Raw genomic sequence first — 25,749 nt, 5'->3', positions numbered from 1 at the left:
ATCCCTAAGTAAACCAGATTTCCTTGAGTCCTAAGCAACTTCTTAAGACTCCTTGTTGCCCAAGGAATGAGCCTTCCTATACCTCATCGTGTATAGGAGGGGTATAATTGGAAATTATTAATAAAGGACATGAGATAGATGCATGTTAGATTCCATAAGATGCAAAGTTAGAATTGTTAGAGGCATAAAGAAAAAAGAGAAATGAAATTGATAGTCTCATTTCTCTTGAAAGTATAACATGATAACGGAAAGTATGATAAACAAAAAGCGGAACAAAGAAATAAACGGAAAATTAAGGAATGTGTTTGACACAATTTTCGTAAAACAAATCCGACCCACACGGAGTGTTGGTTTCTGAGGATATAACATCGAGAACAGTTCTTCTAGACCGTCGAACTCAACGTGGTGTCGATATTACCTTGGCGTAATAACATAAATTCCACATTAATTAGAGAGGAAAGAGAATGTAGTCTAGTTTTTATGTGTCTACAATTGGGTGTGAACTTTTCTAGTTGACCAATTTTGCATATGTGCTAAGATATATGTTGAGTCTCATATTAACTCTTCAAAAGAAATATTGTGGATAGAGGAGAGACTTCAACATATATAGACATTTATTAGTATACTTAGTTCACTATAAACAGTGCTCTAATACCAATCTGTCACACCCCAAAACCGGAACGGCGGAAACGTTCGGGGGTGGAGGACGTCATGTCAAGTATCACGAGATATGTATATGGTAAGCAAGTAATGAACAACCATTTCATTTAGAAAGAAAGTGTTTACAATGTATGTGTTCACAAAACATAGAAGTCATAAACAAATAACAAAACAAGACATGAAGCTATAATGCTCCATCTTCTAAAGTCCCAGCACGAGCACCTGTCTAATAGTCTCCTGAGAATACAAGTTATTTGAAAGAGTTGATCAGCAATTAAGCTGGTGAGTTCATAAAATTTTAGTGATGTGAGTAAGCTGTAAAATGTGGAAAAAGTATATGTAAAAGTGATGTAAGCTGTAAGTTCTGTTTTGAAATGATCGCTTGCTCCTCTAGAAAATCCTATATTTCCTACTTTAATGGAAGTTGAGTAAAATGACACTACAAGCCTTTCTATGCATAATAAGTGGGTACAAGTTATATATACTTGGAGTAAACAAATATCGATTGTGCGCATCTACCCTCAACTCACAACCCAATGGGGTACAGTAAGTAAGGCATATAGCACACATTCCATTAGTTGTTAGATCGTTGTCATATATAAACTTGGTGTATTCACTTGTTACTCATGGAGTTATTTGTAATGGTTCCTTTATATCTAATGGAGAGTTCCTTTTAAGAAAACCTATATTTCTTATAGTAAAATATTGACTATGGTGATTACTTTTATAATAGCTTTGTTTATACTGCTATATATAATTTGATATCGGGTAGATAGTAGATTGGGTGACCTCGGTGTAAACCCACATCCAACGGGAACAGGACGTACAACGAAGAGCACACATCCTACTAGCTGTCGGATACTAGTTTTATATATAAACATGGTGTATAAACTAAGGTGTTATAGAATTAACCCACTTAAAGTCTTTAAAACTGTACTGGCTTAATAAAATGGATTAAGCCCTTAACTGGGAAATCGCTAGTTTTGTATACCAAAAGTACTGACTTTGAAACGAAAGTTTTGTACTAGAAAAACTATGCATTGACCCTGTTTCCTATAACCTGATCGATACCTGGTACCCTTATGATGACTTAATGTATACTAAGCATAAATATATATAGATTAAGGTAGATAATAGATTGGGTGACCTCGGTGTAAACCCACATCCAACGTGAAGTATATTCTCCCTAGTTTATAACCATCTCGTAGAGAAATAGATTAACCTTCAAGTGTTACCGACACTTTATGAAAGTAATGGGAGAAGTGAGTACCCTGATGTCGTTTATAATGACATGCGGAGGTACTATTAACCTAAACATATTTGTTTTATTACAGTCATAATGTGAAAGCTAGAACCCCTACTAAACGCTCTCATGAAAGGATATTGAGGGAACCCACTGCGACCCGAGCAAATCCATTCAAGCCGTGTAATTCACATTAAAGTTATATGATCATGTATACCCAATATAACTATCACTAATGCGTTAGCGATTCATTGGTATAATTAGATCCTGTCTGCGTGTTGTCATGCTATAGCAAATTAACTTGTTTGTTATGTTCTGTTCTGGTGTTGTTTGATTCTCTTCTCTGTTTGTTCTGTTCTGGTATTGTTTCTTTGTGTGCTTCATTGTACTAGAAGTAATGAATAGTATTCTCCTAAACTATACCTATAATAGTTTACTAATGTTCTAACTATACTGATGATGAAAAGACTCATTTGTCTACCAAGTTATGCTTATACTTTAAAAACGGAGTTTTGTACAACTATAAAGTAACACAACCTTTAAAATAGTTTTGAAATGTAAAGACGACTTATAAATGACATAAGTAACATTTTGAATAATGTTTAACAACAAATAATTACACAATTATCATTGTGTTCAACCTGTATTCCCCCTTAAAAGAGTTCAAAATAGTTAAATGATTCATTACGGGGTATGAACTCACCTGATGTGGGTGATTCAAACGGGTATGCGCGTATGGATGAGAAGTTCCACGAATGAAGTTCCGAGACACAATAAGTCCTAAATGATATTTAAGGACACATAATGACATGAATATAGTGTTTATAAACAACTATATGAAAGATAACACCTTCCGGGACTAGGAAACACCTTGACCAAGTGTTGGAATCACATGTGATTCAACATAGGAAGGTATAAGGCACACATATGAGTTTACTAGCATGAGTTCACGGTCCAAGAGAGTTTACGGCCGTAAACTCATGGCTACACATGTGGGAATGCAAGTATGAAAGTTAGGGAATGATTTAGGGACATTAGCTCTAGCCTAGGATGAGAAAGACCACCTTCTTTGGAGTTTTTGAGGTGTTCACGGCCCAAATGAGTTTACTACCGTAAACTCATGGCCAATTATACTTATGAGGGTCCTAAAGGTCATAAGGAAGCTTTCTAAATTCATGCCTAAGCCTTAGGAAGTGTTTGTGGCATCAAAACACTCTTATCTTGAGTTTACGGCCCATGGACCATTTGGTCATAAGCTTGCAGCCGTAAACACCTATGGGTGTTGTTCTTTTGGTTGTTTTGGGTCCTAGACACATCATGGTAAAGGCTATGTTTGTCTCTTGGCTTATGGAAGGCATTTAGGGCATTTTGGCACCCTAAAATGGAGTTCACGGCCCAAAAACTTCCTTGGCCGTGAACTCACTTCTTGCCTTGTTTCTTAATGTTTTGGGGGTCTAAAACAAGTAATGGTAGTCTCTAGGTTCAGTCCCAAGGCTTGGAGGGACATTGGGCACACTTTGGCCCTTATAAAGGAGTTTACTCCCCAAGGTGTTCTTGGGCGGTAAACTCACAGATCTTAGTGTTTTCCTATGATTTCTAGTGTATTAAGCATATATGAAGCTTTAAAACAACACTAGATAGAAGTACTCACTTTCCGGAACGAAAGTCCGAAGATCCTTGAGAGAGAATTCAACTTTTCTCTAGTTGGAATTGGAAATAATGAATAAATATGGTTCAGAATCCTATATATAGTCTTGGGATTTTTGGCAGAAAATATTTTTATTCATCCATTGAACTCTAATATCATAGAGTTTTGGAATAACAGTGTTGCACCAAAACCCTAGTGCATCCACTCTCCTGATATCTCCTTAAGTGTAAATCCTGAAATACTCAAACTTATACCCAAAAGTCTGGAAATTCTCTGTAACTGTTCTAATCTTCTACTGACTTGATATGGTTTGTACAGAATGGAAATTTCGGGTTGTCACACTTGCATCTCTTTTTTATTTTATAGACCCATTTTAAACCAATAACGGTTGTGTTGCATGGTCTTTTTACAAATCTCCAAGTTCTATTCTTTTCAATAGAGTCGATTTCTTCTTCCATCGATTTTACCCATAATGGATTCATCTTGGCTTCATGATAGGTTGTTGGTTCATATTCATTGAGAGCCAATAGTAGCTCATGATTCTATATGAAAAAATCAACTTTGAAATCATCATGTCTTCTAGGAAATTGTGTGTTGTGATTCGACCTTCGTAGTTGTGGAAGTTCATCTTGTACAACCATTGTAGGTGACATCAGTTGTGGTATCGACTCACTTTTTTCACCGTGATCATTTTCATTTGTAACTTCGTGTGCTTCACTCGCTACCGGTCCACTTCCGGTGTCAACCATCTTCGACCAATGAACCCATAACATCTTGGGTTTTTGTGTAGTCTCGTCTTCTTTTTCCCAACTCTAACTTGAGTTTTCATCAAAATGTCATCTTATGAAACTGTGATTTTTTCATCTTTGGATCATATAAATGATAAGCTTTGGAACTGGGTTTAGATCCAAAATACACCATTTTTTGGATTGATCGTCTAGCTTCTTTTGGTGAGGAGTTGTGATTTTTACATAAGCTAGTGACCCAAAAATTCGTAAGTGTTCGATATTAGGCTTGCGATGATAGAGTTTCTCATATGGAGTCAAGTTTTTTAGAGATTTTTTGGTAATCTATTTATAATATAGGTTGCATGTCGAATTGCCTCTCCCCAAAGAAAATTTAGGATATTTTTGGCTTTTAGCAAGCTCCGTGTCATCTCAAGGTGTGTACGATTTCTTCTCTCCAACACCCCATTTTGTTGTGGTGTGTATGGATCCGTGAGGTGTCGTATCATACTTTTGTCTTCACAAAGCTTTTTGAATTCCTGTGAAGTGAACTCTCCTCTTTTGTCTGTGCGAAAAACCTTAATAGATTTTTCGCTTTCTTTTTCAACTAATGTCTTGAAATTCTTGAAATAAAATATGGCCTCGCTTTTTTCTTTCATAATATAACTCCACATAAACCTTGAGTAATCATCAATAAGAACGAAGATATACCTGTTTTTGGCAATAGTTGATGGTGATACCGGCCCACAAAGATCTCCATGCACGAGGTCTAGGATATTCTCGGCTCGATATGATGCCTTTTTCGAAAAACTGCTTCATGTTTGTTTTCCAACTAAGCATGACTCACAAAGTTGATTTGATTCTGTCACACCCCAAACCAGGATGATGGAAACGTCCGGGGGTGGATGACTTTCATGTATTGTATCATATCATAGAAAATAATAGTGACCAAAGCAAACACAACCATCATAAATATAATTGAAAAGGGTTACATTGTTTCATGAGTTACATGTTTCAAAATCAGTTACAATATGATGATAAAAAAATGATTTGTCTGACGTCTTAGCGTCCCATCCTCAAAAGCTGGTAGTTACATGTTTTAGTGATTACCTGAGAATACAAGTAGTTTTGAAAGAGTGTCAACAATTAAGTTGGTGAGTTCATAAGTGTTTGTATGTAGAGTTGAAAGCCTTTCTTTATAAAAAAATAGTGTTTGTTCCAGAAAATCCAATATTTTCCTTTAAATATGAGTTGTAGTCTTAAAACCTAATGACCGAGATGTACAAGTATTTTCCATACTTATAATATTATATGTAGTTTTAAGTTTTATAAAACCGTTTGAATGAATACATCCCCGTAAACTATATGTATCGTTGTTTCCCCATGTAAGTTATTATAACCGTGCTAACGACAAAGATGGCATGTTACGATGTTCTTCAGACGTCGAAATGTTATGAAATTTGTAACCCCATACCTGTCGGTCTAGTTGTTGCAAGCAGCTTAGGTTCGGAATTGTCAGTCTCGTATAGATCTATACAAAACTATCATGCTCTCTTATTGGAGACTCTATTTATAAAACAGGACTTTTGTAGGTACTCTGATTTGTACGTGAAGATTTTGACTCACAAAATTTGATTCAACGAGTTTACGTGTAGTGTAAATGAAAACCCTTTTCGTAGTGGAATAATAACCTTTCGTAGTAAATTTCATAGTGTTAAAGACCCATAAACTATACCAATTATAATTTACCATAAATGTTTTGTAGTGATGAAAACCTTTATATGTATGATAATCACCTTTTTATGGAAATAAAACAGCATGAAAACAATCAATATATATTTCCCTATTATTATATTACAAAGTGTAACGGTTCGTAAACTATAAACGGTTTGTTATAGTATAGGTTTTTCGTACCCAAAAGTATGTATTCCCACACATGAAAGTAGATCGGTATACTTTAAATAGCAACTATTTTATACTTAATGCAATTAAATGGGTTTTTAACATGAAACGTCCATTTTGTTAGTTTTTGACTATTAAACGCTACTAGCGGCAAATAATGAGAATATGGTTACGTAAAACTTATTTTTGCCTTTTTAAGATTCTTATATCTAGTTGAATATATATGTTTTAATCAACATATCTTTGATTAAAAACCCGCAAAAATGGTGTTATAACCAGGTTATGACCATTTTTGCTAGAAAATCTCTTCTTACGTAACATAAAAAAAATATTTATAACAACTTGTATATTATTTTGTTTACTAGTATCCCCCCTCCCCCTAAAATATGGAAAACTCGAAAATGGTGGGGGTATGAACTCACCTTAAGTGTTTTCCTTGATAAGTGGAAGGTTGTGGATGAGAAGTTTCAAATCAAGAACACTTGAAAGAAATTTGGAGATTTGATGGTCCTAAGGACATTAATACGTGAATATGTGGGTAATAGGTTCAAGATTTGTATAGAAGTATGTAAAATCATTAGAGTTTGAAAGAAATACTTACCAAAAGATCCAAGAACAATCTTAAGATAATCCTTGCTAGAGAGAAAGAGTGAGAGATTTTCTTGGAGAGAAAAAGTGAGAAGTGAAGATGATTGTGAAATGGGAAATTATCTCCTGAACATGAGTATAAGATGAACATGAGTATAAGAGGGAAGGAGTAATGCAAGTGGATGGGAGAAGTTATGTGGGGGACAATGAATTGACCAAAAGAGACTAGGAGAAGTGACATAAATGTGCCTTGGGAAAAGATGGGAGAACCACTTGTGCTATTTCTTTATGATTAAGATAATATAATATTTTTATAATCTTAGATATTATTTAATACAATGTGTTTTATATATAATAAAGCTTCAACATGTGCTTAAATATATGAGTTTAGAGGGTCTAAGATGTGAAAAATATGCGTTTGATGGAAATCCCAACGTCAAAATCCCTTAAAATGAAGAAAAGTCCGAAATGACCAAAAATCCGAAGTGGGGTCTGAAGTTGCAAGTGGTTTGGAGTGGGCGTGTGCGAAGTCAACAGCCTTCCGGGGTGGTTCGGTTCCGGAGCGTACAACCTTCCGAGATGGTTCGGTTCTAGAGCGCCCAATCTTCCAAGATGTGAAATTGTCCGGTGTGGCTGATTCTTCTGGAGCTACGAGATCTTCCGGTGGGAGAGGGTTCCAAAGCAGTTAGAAGTTCCAGAGTTAGGAGATGTTTTGGAGTCGGGAGGGTTCTGAGAATGAATAGTGTATTCCGAAGTGGGAGGGTTCTTTTGGGTTTTCTCCTTTGGTTTTGAGCTGTTTTCAACAAAGGGAGGGATGCGATGACGTCAGTGTGTATAGGAAAGGTTAGTAATGAGATTTGAGCTATAAAGAGAGATTTGGGAGAGATTTGGGAGAGATTTGAGATATAGAGAGAGATTTGGGAGAGATTTGAGATATAGAGAGAGATTTGGGAGAGATTTGAGATATATAGAGAGATTTGAGATATAAAGGGAGAGAGAGAGAGAGAGAGATTGTGTTTGTAGACTTTTTAAGGTTTTTCCTCGTAGTGTTAGGATTATGAACTCTACTACGCCATGTTATGAGTGTTATTTATCCCCGAAGGATACATAGTTGAACTTTTATCACATTGTTACGTTACTCACCCTATCTAGGGTTTATATTTGACAAATTTGCAAATTTCCGAGTGATACTTTGTATTATAATAGTAAGTTGTACATTAGGAAACATAGTGTAAACCCTAACGTACTAGTATTGGTTGAGTTGACCGGGTTGACTTGTTGACTTTGTTTGACCCAAGGTTGACGGTTGTCACTGATTCGGTGACAAGTTCCTTTTTTGACATAGCTAAAATATTCTCAAAGTTGGTATCCCTAGTCTAGTATGCCATAGCCAAGATTGCTCACCGAGACGTGTGTGTAACCAAATTGGCTTTCCAACTTTGGTTTTTGTTTTGTAGAGACGACTCACGAAACGTTTTACTTTAAATAGAAAAATATTTCAGCTATCATAAAGGTGTAGATGATCACCTTTCATTGACACGTCACACCCAAATTCGTTTGCTTGTCTTAAACTGATAATATTAGTTCTAAGTTTCGGAGTATAATATATATCAGTTGATAATTTGTGTCTTCCGTCCTCACCCTCGAACAAAATAGAACCTTTGCCATGTATCTCGAAAAAAGAGTCATCACCAAATTTTACTCTACCTCTAATTCTTTCATTAAGTTCGGTAAAGAAAGATAGATTACCTGTCATACGATTACTTGCACCGTTGTCCAAGTACCAAGTATCGTTTCTGTTTTCTTGATTCTCGAATTTTCTTGGTATGCCACCTTCTTCATTTAAGAAATCTGTCTCTTGGAGGGGTTGGACCATAAAAAGATGTGGATCATGATCTTCAACTTTAGGTACATGCACTTCTTCTTTCTTGGTTTTTCGTTCTAGACATTGTGATGCAAAGTGACCAAACTTGTCACACTTATAACATTTTACTTTGCAACAATCCTTATTCCTTCCTTTTGATTTTTCAGACTCTCCATTATTTGAGGTTGTGGTTTGATTTTGTTGATAGGAATTGTTGTGACGACTTCCACACCCCCAACACGATGTCCTCGACCACCACGACTCGATTCTCCACCTCGAGAAGAAGTCTCGGTTTTGTTGAACAAGAGTTTGTTTTGTTCATATATTTGCTCACTTTCTCGAATGCGTTCTTCGTAAGCTTTCAAGCGTCCAACCATGTCTTCGAGTCCAACCGTATTTAGATCTAGGACTTGTTCGATTGAAGCAACAATATGGATAAACCTTCTTGGTAAACTTGTAAGAAATTTCTTAACAAGTTTAGTTTCGGATATTGTTTCGCCAACAGAAGTACACTTTGATGAGATGCCGGATAATTGACTTGCAAACTCATTGATTGTACTTGATTCCTTCATCTTCAAGTTATCAAATTTGTTTATTAGGGTTTGTAAACGAGCTTCTCTTACCCTATTAGCTCCAATGTGGTGAATTTTGATGGCTTCCCATATCCCCTTTGTCATACTCATCATGCCAACTTGCAAGATTAAGTCTTTGGGGATTGCTTGGAATAAAATTGCAATTGCTACATTTTTTCTCTTGACATCCGTCGTTCCTGGATCAACAATGTCCCAAACATAGTGAGCATTGAAGATTACTTTCATACGGATTACCCATACAATGTAGTTAGTCACTGTGAGCTTTATAACATGGAACAAGAATGATGAATTATCCTTCGTTCAAGACGTGCTTGGATCCACTGACCTGTCATGCTTGGTAGATCAGTTTTCTCCTTCTAGCTCTGATACCAATTGAAAGACAATTGATATGCAGAAAAATAAGAACACAAAAAATTGAAAGGAATAAACTTTTATTGTAACTCAGAAGAGCTCAAACTGGATTACAATCTCTCATTTCTTGCTCTCTCTAAAATCCATATGATCTTACTTGATCACATGCAAGTATATATAGATGGCTAAATAAAATCCTACTTGATTACAACTTGCCATATAAATGACTTGCTTGATCCCTAAGTAAACCAGATTTCCTTGAGTCCTAAGCAACTTCTTAAGACTCCTTGTTGCCCAAGGAATGAGCCTTCCTATACCTCATCGTGTATAGGAGGGGTATAATTGGAAATTATTAATAAAGGACATGAGATAGATGCATGTTAGATTCCATAAGATGCAAAGTTAGAATTGTTAGAGGCATAAAGAAAAAAGAGAAATGAAATTGATAGTCTCATTTCTCTTGAAAGTATAACATGATAACGGAAAGTATGATAAACAAAAAACGGAACAAAGAAATAAACGGAAAATTAAGGAATGTGTTTGACACAATTTTCGTAAAACAAATCCGACCCACACGGAGTGTTGGTTTCTGAGGATATAACATCGAGAACAGTTCTTCTAGACCGTCGAACTCAACGTGGTGTCGATATTACCTTGGCGTAATAACATAAATTCCACATTAATTAGAGAGGAAAGAGAATGTAGTCTAGTTTTTATGTGTCTACAATTGGGTGTGAACTTTTCTAGTTGACCAATTTTGCATATGTGCTAAGATATATGTTGAGTCTCATATTAACTCTTCAAAAGAACTATTGTGGATAGAGGAGAGACTTCAACATATATAGACATTTATTGGACCATGTCGCACCGATGTGGTATATACTAACACTCCTCCAAAGATGGATGCTCGATGAGGATAGATAATGATGTATTGAGTCATATATATATATATATATATATATATATATATATATATATATATATATATATATATATATATATATATATATATATATATATATATATCTTAAATCCGTATCTGTAGGATGCGCTCGCATACAAGTTCAATTAGATGAAGCTACTATTCGATTCACATTTGTACACACCAATGCACACTAAAAGAAAACCTTGGCGCTCTTAAGGCATACAAACACATGAAAGACTTCTGCATATTAAATCATTTTCTTCTTCATTCTCACATGTATATGGGGAGACTCAACTAGTCATTCAACTCCTCAACACACCCATTTAACCACCGTATTTTAGTGATTAATGTCTAACTTCTTCGTTATATGTTTTGGACGAATCGAAGGTATAATGAAGAGCATAAATCTACAATCATCTTTCCATTTCAAGATTAGACAAGACTTGGAAATTTGGAATTTGTGTTCCAAGATCGGCAAAGCCTATTTTTCTAAAACAGGTAAACCCATTTTTTTCCAACATTAACAAATCCTAATTCTTTATGACTGGTTTGTAGTTCATGTCATATTTGTAGAGAATTGCTGTCATCTTGCAACTCGTAATGTAGTTTGTACATCATCCACTATTTTGTGTAGGCAACCCACCACAAGTTGAAGTTTCGTTCTAATAAAAATAATTGTGTGAATCTTCAAATACATGTTGTGTAGATGTTTCCCGAAATCATCCGGTGGTTAAATTCCTTGATGGCTCAAAAGTGGTGATGTTAGATTGTTTTCTTAACTGCTTCAATCTTTTTCGCTTGATTTCATCTATGCATACTACAATGAATCAATTTTGATATCCAATATGAAATTTGAAATTATGGATACAAATTCTCATATCCAAAACCTATTATTCAAAAGTTTTAGATATTCGGAATTTTGGATTCACGATGTTGAACACATCTAATGTATGTATACGAATGATACCATAAGAAAGAAAGTGTATCTTGATGAAAACAAACTATTTATCGATCAAATCTTGGATGCATGAATGTTAGCTGGGAATATTTACAACATTGGTTAGTTTAATTAAATGAATTTCATCATCTTACTCAAGGAATATGTATAACCAAAAGGAGAAAAAGATATCCACATATTTGCTTTGGATGTTTAACTAACATATCCATTTATTCCATCTGGCTTTTTATAATTACTAAATTACGACCGACTTTCAATGCTAGAGTGTGGGGATGGAATTGCTCTTATTATATCGATCGTTATGCATTTTTTATTCCATTAGTAGAACCTACCTATCTTATCGCTATCAATCAATTAATGAAAGCCTAAAGTCCTACATAAAATAAATTCCAATTATACTTGACAAAGCGACTGTTGATCTTTAAATCTTGATATAACCTCCCTAAGTGCCCACTGTTTTCAACCCAATACGTTACTAATGATCGCATGGTTTTATTTGGTTGTATTACTCTAAGCTGTAATAATGAAATTATTTGATGTTATGTTAAAGATAAAAATACCTATCTTAAACAATCATGTAAAAATTTTACACGACACCACAAATAACATATTTTTTAACTTTTATAGAAAAGAAACACGTATTTATTGTGATATTCTTGAATAAAGTTTACCAGCATACCATGAAGACATGAAGATTGATAGAGTAACTTTGTTTATATGTTAACAATCTTAAGAAAAATATTAAAAAAAATTAATTGAATTTAGAGTTTGTTACTTTGTTTATATGTTTATATAATATAATTATATTTGTGGGCATGGGCCCATGGAGTGGAGGATCAACAAAACCTAAGAGATATGCGGACTGTTTACAACTTTACATTAAAGGTGGCCATAAAAATCAGATGGGCTTACATGTTACTACTTACTAGTCCAAAAAGAAAACATAAAAGATAAAACATCCCACACGGATGGATAAAATTTTATGGCATAATACAAGTGGAATAGCTATCTCTTTATGCAATTTTCATATTTTTCCTTTTCTAAGGTGATATGTATATATAAACATAATCAATTATATAGGTATATACATGATAACTTGTATATTACTATTATATTATTTTTATTTTTACATTATTATTTATGTTTTAAATAAACCAAACTTGAAAAATGACGGGCCAAAAATGTTATATGACATATAGATGGTTTATATTTTTCTCGATTGAATGTGAAAACATGTCTAACCATACATCCATTTCGATTATTTTTGCTCGTTTGTGTTTGCTCTATATGGAACTATAATATAATACAGTTGATTTTACCCTCCTTAACTAATCGTTTTTATTCCAATTAACATCATTGTTGTATTGAAAAACAAAAATGTACATAACATCATATTTTTGTTGATAATTTCTTTTAAAAATCTTACTTTGGTTTTATTTGAATAGTAAATATTAACATAATGTTTTCTCTGGATATAAAAATAATATAAATGTTTTTCTGCATATAAATTTATAATTGGTTGACATCAGTTCTCTCTCTTTTATGGATACAAATCCTGAAAAATTGTTAGAAAAATCTTAATATTTTTAGAAAAATTTCACTTTAGTCCAATTTTTTTTTTGATCATAAAAGTCTCAATTATTTCATTATGGCTCAAATTAACAAAAAACTTTTTTTTCTTTTAACAGGAAATGACATATTATCGTATAAAATCAAATAATCGAAACTTTACTATTTAAAAAATAAAAGTTGGGATTAAAATGAAACTTTTTCGAAAATATTGAGATTTTTCTAACAATTTTCTGTAAACTCTATCTCCTAATACAAATCATTCGTGCTTTGTTCTTAAGATATCGTCAAACAACAGTGTGGTGAGACCTAAAAATTAGATTTAATATGCAGAAAAATATAGTATTAACCAAATTAACTAAAACTACATTCCACCACCTTGTTGGCTCTAGAACCGCATCTATATATAGGCTGATAGGCATGAATCACAATCCATGTAAAGCATGCATAGATGTATGTGTAGAATAAAGTCTAATTTCGGATTCATGGTATAATACTATATATGTTGGTATGCCACCAATATTATATCGGTAACGAATATTGTAGAAGGATTTTTCACTAAGATACAAATATTGAAGTTTGAAAAAATACTACCGACTCTATCGTATCAAAAGTTGTTGATATACGTATCAAGTATCAAATAACCAACATCAAAATTCGAAAGTGTAAATGGATTCCGACGATAGAAGAAATTAAAGTATTAAAAACTTTGGTTTTTGAAAAAGTTATGTTGAAACAAGTTTGAATCTATAACTTGTAAGTTGTAAGAACAACTTATACCCTAACATTAAAACATGGTGTGGAAGTGATTTTTTTTTTTAAACCAATGGCTTCTAGTTTATCAGTATCAAATATTATCCTCTCTCTTTAATGTCGACGATTCAGATTCGTTGTAGACATATGTAAAATCATATGTTAGCTTAAAAATAGACTCTATTGACCGTCTAAAAAAATGATTTTTTTTTTCAATCCATTACACTATTTTTTATAACAAAAAATCTTATAAGTACATTCATTTTTTTTGTAAATTTGTTTATATTAACTTATTTAGATTTATAAAACTACATTTTATATTTCTTAGCTTTTTATAAATTTGTTTGATATTTTTTGTTATAACAACGTTATAAATTATATTATTAAATAAAATATAATACAACATTTTTTAATATAACAAAACAATTTATTTTTATTTTTATTATAATGTATTTCTGTTATATCTTTTTGTTAAAATAACTTTAAATTATTACAAAGCATTCAAAAATTTTAAATAAATTTTAAACAATTATACTATTTAAAATATCGCTAAACAAGTACATTAAGTAAACATACATAAACTTGAAACAATTAAAATAAATTAAAAATAGCTAAACTCAAGCTTACATATATAAAACTTTATCCTTAAATTTGATACTATTGAACAATATAACATTATTTTGGTGTTATACTATCCACAACATGAAATTTAATGTTCAGTTTGAGATGACATAAACAAACTACTTTTTAACAAATTTTAACTTTATATATATATATATATATATATATATATATATATATATATATATGTATATACTTTGTGTGATGTTAATAGATGCAGTATATATAAAAGCCCCTTGTGTGGAAATAAAAAGTAAAAACGCACATGATTGATATGATTTTAAGAAAAAAGGCATTATGTTACAAAAAGGTGTCTGCCTCTAGATAGATACATTTGACATTTTTGTTATCATACACTAGTGTACCAACTTGTTTCCTACATTCATATATTAAGACAAAATTTTATCATTCTTTTTCTTACCATCATCATCTTTAGTGATGATTATACTTACTAATTTACATGGTTCGGCTTCCTCCAACATCTTAACGACTGTTCTCATGGTTGGCCTAAGTGCCGGAAGCCTTGATGTGCACAAAATCGCGATCTTCAATACCTTTATGGTATCCTCTTTGTAAAGATCGGGGATACTTGAATCAACAAGACTTAACACAGTTTCTTTGTTCTTCAATTTACTGCATACCCAATACACTATATCCTTATTTTCACCATATTCAGACTCCATAGGTTTTTTACCGGTCACAAGCTCCATTAACACTACTCCAAAGCTATACACATCGCTTTTTTCGTTCACTTTGTACGTGTATCCGTATTCTGTTCAATATAAACACAAAATCTTGTTAATATAAAAACTAGAGATGTTATACCTAGGTTTGCTCTAATACCATGTTAGATATATAGAGTTTTTACTTTTCTTTTTATAATAATTATTATGGAGAGACAAAAGACTAAAATATATATAGATTTTAACAAAACTGTGTCTAGCTGATGTTAGACTCCTGAGAGAAGGCTTACCGGGAGCGATGTAACCATGTGTTCCAGCGATCACATGAGTAGAACCATCAGTGGAATCGGTTTGAACAATCTTTGCAAGTCCAAAATCCGCAATTCTTGGCTTCAAATGCTCATCCAAGAGTATATTACTTGACTTGACATCTCTATGAATCACTGGTTTTTCACATCCGTGATGCAAATACTCTAAACCTTTTGCAGCTCCAACAGCTATCCCGTATCTTGTTTCCCAATCAAGTCCGAGTTTCTTACTCGTGTGTAACCGATCCCAAAGGCTTCCATTAGGCAGATACTCATACACCAATAAGTTCGATTCCTCACTTGTAATACTACAATACAATTTCACAACATTTACATGTCTTATCGAGCTTAATGTTTCCACCTCCGTATCGAATTCCGACGAATCTTGTTTGCCGGAATGCTTTCTTTTCCGGTGAACGGAATCGGAATTCCGGATGTGTTTTACCGCCAATTCCACCCCGTTTTTTAATGACGCGCGGTAGACTTGGCCGGAACCGCCCTTTCCGATCAAATTCTGTTCTTTAATCGAATCAAGAATGTCATCTTCCACGAAGCCTAATACATGAAATGATTTTACATTCCATGAATCCTCTTTCAACGAACGAGATTGATCATCCTTTTGATTTTTGTTCTTCAAGTAACAGAAGTATGCAAGGAAAACGAGAACAATAGCTGAGGCAATTGAGAAGCAAGTGATTGCTGTCCGGAGTACGCTAGACGTGCCACGGGAATCTGAAGAACATCGCCGGAAATAGCTCACTTTTTGGCTGCAAAGACCAGGATTTCCGGCGAAGCTTCCATTGTAGGCCTCGATAGAGAGAGATTCTGGTATTGCGCCGGCTAACTTATTGTGGGATAGGTCTAAAAGACTTAGCCTCGGAGATGATAAGCTAGATGGAATTTGACCGGAGAGTTGATTACAGGATAGATTTAACGAGTTAAGCGTCGGTAACCACCCTAAAGCTGCTGGGATTTGGCCGGAAAATGAATTATACGCCATGTTTATGTCTGTTAGCGAAGCACATGAATGTAACGATTTTGGAATCTCGCCGGAGAACTTGTTGTTATCAAAATGAAGGCTGGTCAGTTGGGTTAATTCTCCAATGGTTGCTGGGACTTTGCCGGAAAATTGGTTGTGACTTAAGTCGATCATGTTTAAGGATGTAGCCTTTGAAATCTCTGGTGGCAATTCGCCGGATAATCGATTGTGAGTAGCGAATATCTGCGCCAATGTTTTTGCATTCGCGATGTCCGATGTAATGCCTCCTTCCAAATCATTCGTGGCAATATCAATGATCTCAGCATTAGGAAGCCCCCATATTCCACTAGGTACAACACCGGAAAGCATGTTGTTGCTCACTCGAAACCGTGTCAGCGTCTTACAGTCAGAATAACTCGCCGGAATTTCGCCAGTGAAATTGTTTTGAAGGATAAGGAGCTCCGTCATCTTCCCGTTCTTGCACATGTTGGGAGGAATTTGTCCGGAGAGGAAGTTTTCCGACACGTCAATGAAGTTGAAGTCAGACAAGGAGCCGAGTTGCGGAGGAAGTTTCCCAGTGAGCTGATTCCGATACAAAGACAAGTTCACCAGTTGCTTGAACTCGCCTAGCTCCGGCGGAATCTCTCCCGATAACTCATTTTCAAACAATTGTAAGCTCTTAAGCTTATTCAGATACCTTATCTCAGAGAGATCACCTTCGAGATAGTTGGTGGAAGCATCGAAGAACTGGAGGTTCGTTAAGTTACGTAATCCCACCGGAAGTGTTCCGGTCAGGTTGTTGGCCCAAAGCTGAAGCATCCATAGCTTCACTAGCTTGCTGATTTCCTTTGGAATCTCTCCGGTAATATAATTGGACGAAATCTCGAAGTTAATAAGCTCCTTAAGATCCCCAATACCAGCCGGAATCTCACCTCCGATGCTACAATTCGCCATGTACAACCAATTCAAATTTAGCAGTTTCAAAACTTGTTTCGGGAACGGAGTTTGATCAAACAGATTGTCTCCGATGCTTAGAACAACCAACTTCGTCATATTTTCCAGTGAACTCCACGGGAAAGTTCCTGAGAATTCGTAATAGTTAGTTTCATAACAAATTCAAAAAAAAAATGTCTGCAAAAGAATGAATTTATCATGCATTTTAGCAAATTTCCTCACCAATTCACGAAACAAAACGAAATTATCCAACATTTCTGTAAACATTTACAAAAGTACCTGAAAATCCGCTGTTATTGACGTAGAGATACAAAAGTCCGTTCATGGAAGATATATCAGGAATAGGACCGGAGAAGATATTGTTTCCGAGATCCAAATAAGTCAACTTCGAGCACTTGTTGAGGTCTTCTGTAACGCTTCCATTCAAATAATTAAAACCGAAGGCAAGCTTCTCCAACGATTGGAGTTGACATATCGAATCAAAAGGAATCGAACCAGCAAGATTCTGATGCGAGAGGTCGATTTCCTTAACCGAAGATCCAGAATCATCACAAGTGATTCCCGTAAAGTTACAAACCGAATTATCCGATCTCCATGAATCAAATACTTTTGTATCAGATTCCGCTAAAGCGGTTTTGAGATTCAACAGGAATTCAAGTTCGTCGGAGCTGACGGAAGAGATAAATCCGATGAGGAGAAGTAGGAAGAAGTGGTTTCTCCGGTACGTGGTGTTGGCCGTTTCCGGCGACATGATAATGGGATGAGGAGGAAACGGTTTCTTTTTTACGATAATAAGTTATAACCATGTGTCACACTGTATTTATACAATATAAAAATATTTAATAATTCGATTGCTTCCAAAATTTGTATATAATGATGTATGCATATTGTTGAGATTCTCAACGTTAGATATATATATATATATATATATATATATATATATATATATATATATATATATATATATATATATATATATATATATATATATATAATATCTAAAATGGTTATAAAAATAAAATTAAAAGGTTTAATCACATATAATTTTGTTAATTTTTATAATTTTAAATATATAATATTTATAGGTTTATAGTTATAATATTGATTCTGACCCTTAACTCTTTAAATTTTATTTGTTCTTTTATGTTATCCATGTTTAAAAAAATGACAGAAATGGAATAAATCGGCAGGTTTGGTTTTGCCTGCATGCAATTGAAATGTTTTTGGTCGAAAACAAAATTGAAAGGAAAAAAGAATGCATTGGTAATTAATTAAATGGCATTTTTTTTTAATAAAATGGGTTCTCTTTATGTTTGGATTATGGTATTGCACAACACACCAATAGCAGGAAGAAGTTTGAATATGCAGCGTTTTATGTCTACTATAATCGAAAGAAGAAGAATATAGAATAGCTAACCTGAATTTGAATTTGTGATATGCAATTGAAACAGGAAGATGAGGAACTATAGCCGAATAAAATTAATGGTTATTGCTGTAAACATTGAGGTATATATAGGGGGATTATATGCATCACCTCCCCATTCGTAATTATTAACTTTTTATTGAATTTATAATACTAGATCCGTGTAGTATAAAAGTTTATTAAAAATAAAAAGTTAATATCAATATATAACATTAAACATTTTATAAAATAACTAAAAAAAAATAAAAAATCAATGAATTTGTAACATTTTATGTGAATTTTTTCTCAAATTAATAAAATAACAACATTTCATGAATAGAATGAAAACCTTATATTTATATATATATATATATATATATATATATATATATATATATATATATATATATATATATATATATATATATAACTGGAAATTTAATGTAAGAATAAAAAAACCTCAAATCACAAGTAGAAAATAAAAAAATAAAAAAAAACAAAAAAACATGTGACAAAATGAAAAGAAGAAGACATATGACAAAAAAAACATTTATTTATTAGTTATAAATATAAATTTTAAATAAAAAGTTAGTAATATACTTGAGGTTGCGACATAACTTATTGTTCGTTTATGTGTCATGTCTATATAAAACTTTTATTGTTTAATTAATGAAATAATCATAAAAAAGAAGTTTTTATGTATCTCTTCTCAATTCTTGGTATATCTTTGATTTTATCTTTTCCTTGTTATTTTTTGTTTTTTCTTATAGTATCAAATGTTTGGATTATTTTTACTTTATTTCTATATTTGTATTATTCTTTCTCCCGGACTGTCATCGTGTTAACTTTTTTGTTTAAAATATTGTTGTTTTATTATTTTCGTTCAGTCTATTTTTATATTATTATTATTATTCGTTTTAATTATCTTTGTGTTATTTTTTCGGCCACATTATCCTATATATTTTTTTCGTTACGATTATCCCAATTATTTTTTGAGTACCACGTGTTATCTTTCATACATACTAGCATTGTGTTATTTTTTTCATTCGGTTTATTCATATATTGTTTTTTTTTGTTCAAGCTATTCTTATGTTAATTTTTTTGTTTGAACCATCTTTATTTATTTTTTCGATCAGATTTTTCATATGTTATTTTTTTCGTTTGGATTATCTGTGTGTTATTGTTTTCGTTCAGATTATCTTTGTGTTATTTTCTTGTTCGAACTATCTATGTTTTATTTTTTTATTATGACTATTCATGTGTTATTGTTTCGTTTCGACTATCTATGTGTTATTTTTTCATTCCGACTATACATGTGTTACTTTTTTGTTCGGACTATCTTTGTGCTATTTTTTCGATCGACCTATCCTTGTGTTATTTTTTTTGTTCTTACCATCGTTATGTTATTTTTTTCATTCGAGCTATCTCTATATTATTTTTTTCGTTTAGACTATCCACATATTATTTTTTTCGTTGGATTATCTTTGTGTAATTATTTTGTTCGGATTATCATTATGTTATTTATCTATTCGGACTATCCATGTTTTATTTTTTTGTTGGGCTATCTTTGTGTTATTTATCCATATGCATTTTACGTATTGATATACTTGTATATTGTGCACTAACAGGGGTCTGGGGGCAGCGCCCCTGGGAGCGGGGTCATATAGCCGTTTTGATGGTCATTTTCCTTGAGATTCGTTTTATGACATGTTTGTTAGTTTTTATAATAGTTTGTAACTGTTTAGTGACAGTTTCCCGACAGTAATCATATAGCCGTTTTTTTGGTCATTTTCTGGTACACTTCTTGAAGAACATTTCACATACATTCTCTGATTTCGTAGCTCTAAATTTCATCCAACTGAGTATTCGATCTGTAAAATCGAAATATTTCAATTTGATAGTGAATCACAATTTTCAGAGAATCCAAGCAACCTCTTCATCCACTATTTCTAAGGGAGGAGGGAGTTGTTCCCACTAAACCCACTAAACCCACTGCCACATCAGTTTTTCTCTTTAATTTTTCTTTATCTTTCCCAACCGTCAACACATGAAAATCCTATCTTTCTCAACCCATTCAATTAAAAAAAATACTAAACAACTAAGGTACAAGTCTTAAAACACATGGTACAAGAGAAAATGAGAGAGAAAGTAGATAAAGAGGATGAAGTGGGTTCGCGAAATCAATTAAACAACCCGCCGAAGAGGGAGTGGTACCGGCGGTAACTCTTTTGCTAATTAAGATTTTACCTTGATTATTTTGTATATTTTTTTAATTGAATGAGTTGATTGGGTTGAGAAATATAGGATTTCCATGTGTTGTGGGTTCGGTGGGTTCAATGGGAACGACTCCCTCCTCCTTAACGCTTGTCTCACAAACGAAAAGTTGCAAAATATATATATATATATATATATATATATATATATATATATATATATATATATATATATATATATATATATATATATATATATATTGTATTAGTATTAGCCTGTTAGTAGATGACATGTAAATAAAAACTCTTCAAAGTCAGTAAGTAAGTCGCTATTCATTAATGATTATTTTGCTGGACCAATAGAGAGTCCATTTGGCGGGCACCCCACCAATTGCTCTTGCTCTTACTTGCGAGTGACATGTATTTGATAATGTTAATATTGTATTAGCACAAAAGACGAAGATTCATCAATGTATAGTAGCATGTGTCGTACATAGTGATATTAAAGTTTATTTTGATAAACTCTACTATCCCTTGGGTTTTTGTAGAACTATTTTATATAATATTTTTTCTATTCATTGAGAAGAATATTATTGATTTTAAAGATAGTTCTTTTAACAAACTACCCTTGAGTTTGACCTGTCTTTCGATAATTACGTATACATTCGTCAACACTACATATAATTTTGGTGAATAAAGATAATAAAAGTTAGTTTTACAAGGACAAAATTATTTCCAATATTTTTAAAAGAAAATGGAAATCGAACCAAAAAGGGTCATCCAAGATATGACTCTAGAGAAAAAGAGAGAAAGAACCACGAAGATCGCACAAGACCACACCACTTTTCCATTGCAAAGTTAATAAAACAAAACAATATTTTTAATAATTATTATTATTGTCCTTTATTAGTGCATCCAGACAACTATGAAATACACATCATACTTCCATATCCTTTCGCTTTCAATAATAGAGGAGAAAGTTAAAAATATAGTTAATTAATTAAATGTTTGGGTGTATATAGATATAAGTCGGTGACGATGCGATTGAAAGCCGCCCTCATTGACTTGGTTGTTCTCTTTTGCACATTTCATCGAACAGGTGGTGGCTATTGGATATGATTTGTGTGGTCACCCAATGCCACTATTTACAAATGGTATCGAAATCTTTTTTTTTTTTGGAACAAAATAAATCACCTGACTAAATTGTAAGCTTAATCTTATGACCAATTAAATTTAATTAAGTTTCTTCCATATATTTTCTACTCAACCAACATTAAAGTCCATTTAATTTTTAAGTCCACTTCCAAGAGGCACTTTGATATGAAATTCTAGTGTGTTATCATTTAGACCCTACCTCTACTACTTCCATTTAAATCCTAATCATGTTACCACTTGAAACTAATGTTCCATTTTCAAGTGTCATATCACCAAGATACAGTTGTGGTAGCATGGTAACAATTGGATAGAGAAAAAATAAATAACTTTTTACTTTTCCTTCTTACCTACATTTCTATCTATTTAAAATTGTGAATAAAATGTTATTGGAAAAATAAAACTGACATTTACTAATGCAGAGCATATTGAGAATTTAGAAGAAAAAACGTTTATAAATGGAGAAAGACATAAGAGGCAAAAATATGTCCAACTTGAAATATACATTACTTTGTTTTGTAAGAAGTTTCTTGACCCACTTTATATAGATCGAAAACTCTCAACTTTTCAAACCTAATTTTATTGTTTTGATCCATAATTTTGAATTCCCATTGGTCTTGAGTCATTTCTCAATTTAAATTATTTTATAAAATTATGCTTTTATCATAGATCACATGATTCATTATACATTTCACTTGATTATTTTGCCATCAATTTCTATTGATGAAAATTGACAATACCTATCAAATTCAGAACCACCATAAAAGAATGTAAGCTCTTAAAACCATCTTAAAACCAATAAATTTCTCTCTTTTATGAAACTGTAAATACTATCTATGTTGTTTATTTTGGTTATACTTCATTTAAACAAAAAATAAATATACAAAGTGTTGAAAATCCAAAAACAATTTTAGAAATCTAGGTGTTTCGATTGGTTGGATTTATTGAAAGTCGTGATACATTTTCAGATAGAAATATTTTATTGGTATAATCGAAAATTCAATTGGATAAAACTCAATATTCTTAAACAAAGAATGATGAGTGTTTGATTCTTATGCACCATATTCGAATGACCGAATACGGAAAGATAACCAAAGGTTTGAGGTGGCCAAAAAACTGTCATATACAGTTACAAAACCACATATAATTGTTATAAAACCGGGTCTATAAATATAGTCAAAAACCTTGGACCCTGTCAGAGGTTGCCACCCCTTTGACCCCACTAGGGTCGCTGTCCCAGGGCCCCCGTCCCCTAACTACCAATATATTTTCAAATCATAATAAATTCAAACAAGTGTGCATTCCGTATCCTATTTACTTGTTCGATATTTATTAAGATTACATTAGTCAACTAGTTCATCCTATTACACTTTAATAATATTGATGATACAAATTACCAACACACAACGAGATACTTATAAATTAAGAGTTGTTGAAAAAAAATAAGAGAAATGACTTCAGAGGATTACAATCTTTTTTGGATGGTTAAAAAATATCATTCAACTTTTTTCTTACTTATTATTCAAATTAACTTGCTAATTTGATAAAACAAATACCATTATTACTATATTAGCAGGTGTCCTAGGTTTCCTCAAAAAAAAGTTGATGTAGTAATTACGTAGGATAACTAATGTCTTAAATGGTAATTAACGTTTCCAATTGATCAAAAATACCAACAAATTTTATAAATATAAAAAAACCATTTTTTACTCTTTACATTACTCACATACACACACACACACACTCTCTCTTTCTTTCTTTCTCTCTCTCTCTCTCTCTCTCTCTCTCTCTCTCTATATATATATATATATATATATATATATATATATATATATATATATATATAGGGAAAAGGGAATATACATTACAGCCCCACTTAAGCTTAGGTACTAAACATCTTGAAAATACATTGTTTTACTATATAAAGATTACGGTTAATGAATTCACGATTAATACTTCAAGATGTAAATTCAAGATTGGCACAATATGGTTTAGGGTTAAGAGTTTAGGGTTTAGGTTTATGTTTAGGGTTTAGGGTTTAGGGTTTAGGGTTAAGGTTTAGGGTTTAGGGTTTAGGGTTAGGGTTTAGGGTTAGGGTTTAGGGTTTAGGGTTTAGTGTTTAGATTTAGGGTTTAGGGTTTAGCTTTAGTGTTTAGGGTTTAAGTTTTGGTTTAGGGTTTAGTAATGTTCACTTGGATGAAGTAATAAACGATAATTGAGGAAAGAAAACGGAGATTATAAAATGATAATGAAAGAAAGGAATGTTATGGAGAATGATATATTTACCAAGTGAAACCAAACCGGGTATATTTAGCATGTTAAAACGACATATTTTAGAGGTTTAGTACCTAAGCTTAGGTGGGGCTGTAATGTAGATTCCCTATCCCCATATATATATATATATATATATATATATATATATATATATATATATATATATATATATATATATATATATATAGAGAGAGAGAGAGAGAGAGAGAGAGAAAGAGAGAGAAGTAAGTTCAAATAAAAACAACAAATAGTGTGAAAACGTAAAAGCACTGTGTTTATTATATTATTTTGTAATAAATGTTGTATATGCGTATTGTTGAAGTAATTTTAATATGAATATTCATATTTGATTATTCATATATTCATTAGAATGTTATTATCTATATCTATATCTATCTATCTATATCTTATAAAGCTATCATTTTTTTCTTGAACCTCATGCATTTTAAACTCCCATGCATTTTTCATTTCACCACATTCATTTGAAACTCCCATAACTTTTCAATTTCTTTCTAATAATAATTATAAGTTGGTTAATAAGGTTAAATAAATATCAAACCTAAAGTATAATCATATATAAACTAAATTTCAATATTAAAATAATATATTTACTCCTACTTATAAAGTTATGTTTTTAACTTTTAACATATTATACTTAATAATTAGTTTTAATATATTGTTGGATGTAAACCGATATTAATCAATAACCAAAATCATTAACAAAATAAAACAATTACTAATGGATACCCAATGAGTTGAAAAATGCATTAACCAATTGTAATGTTTATGTGGTTCAACTTTATGTCATTATTCGTCAATGAATAAAAGAATAGTCACATGTTAAAACAAAAAATAGAATTTGCTACAAAAATGCACATACATGAATTTATAATAGAACTAGGCGAATACTTGCGCGTTGCGCAGAAACACCTATATAGTTTAAGTCTTTACAAATATATGTTTTTTTTAAATATAACAATAATGTTGTTGTTAAATTTGATATAATAATTCGTATACTAAATTGATATAATATATTGATTATTTTGAATTATATGATAATATATAAATCTTTTATAACTAAATTATCTCAATCGTTTGAATGACTTCTACTCGGAAGTTGCACATGAATAAAATTAAATATAATATATGGTTTAATGTTATTTATAGTTATTGTTATTGTTAATAAAGTTTTTAAAACTTATTTGCCTAATGTTTTAATTTCTATCATTATAATTATTTAAAACATCAAACATTGTTTTTTGATTTTAAAGGTAACAATATAATCATTTATATATAATTATTTTCAAGTATTGTTATTGTAAGTTATTTTAAGCTACTTATTTGAAAACTTTTAATGATTATAAAAATATCTTTAGCAAATATT

The 25,749-nt window shown here is 32.1% G+C and overlaps 1 protein-coding gene and 1 long non-coding RNA gene across 2 annotated transcripts; both read right to left on the bottom strand.

Annotated features, from left to right (window-relative positions):
* Positions 1–5,255: 5,255 nt before the first annotated feature.
* Positions 5,256–6,874, bottom strand: LOC145056583 (uncharacterized). The gene is made up of 3 exons (XR_013685834.1): positions 6,780–6,874; positions 6,601–6,688; positions 5,256–5,386 (listed from the first exon to the last, which is right to left on the bottom strand). It is a non-coding gene; the product is annotated as an uncharacterized LOC145056583 (long non-coding RNA).
* A 7,773-nt stretch (positions 6,875–14,647) lies between these two features.
* Positions 14,648–18,847, bottom strand: LOC145057524 (Leucine-rich receptor-like protein kinase family protein). The gene is made up of 4 exons (XM_079005383.1): positions 18,742–18,847; positions 17,604–18,138; positions 15,374–17,452; positions 14,648–15,172 (listed from the first exon to the last, which is right to left on the bottom strand). The coding sequence occupies exons 2-4, from the start codon at positions 18,073–18,075 to the stop codon at positions 14,790–14,792; spliced, it is 2,934 nt and encodes a 977-aa protein (XP_078861509.1). The 5' UTR covers positions 18,076–18,138; positions 18,742–18,847; the 3' UTR covers positions 14,648–14,789.
* Positions 18,848–25,749: the final 6,902 nt, after the last annotated feature.

This window comes from Lactuca serriola, chromosome 6 (assembly GCF_051521515.1).
Source record: "Lactuca serriola cultivar US96UC23 chromosome 6, Lser_US96UC23_V15, whole genome shotgun sequence".
Lineage (NCBI taxonomy): Eukaryota > Viridiplantae > Streptophyta > Magnoliopsida > Asterales > Asteraceae > Lactuca > Lactuca serriola.
The sequence above is the reverse complement of the archived record's forward strand: the minus strand, read 5'-3'. Positions and strand labels throughout refer to the sequence as shown.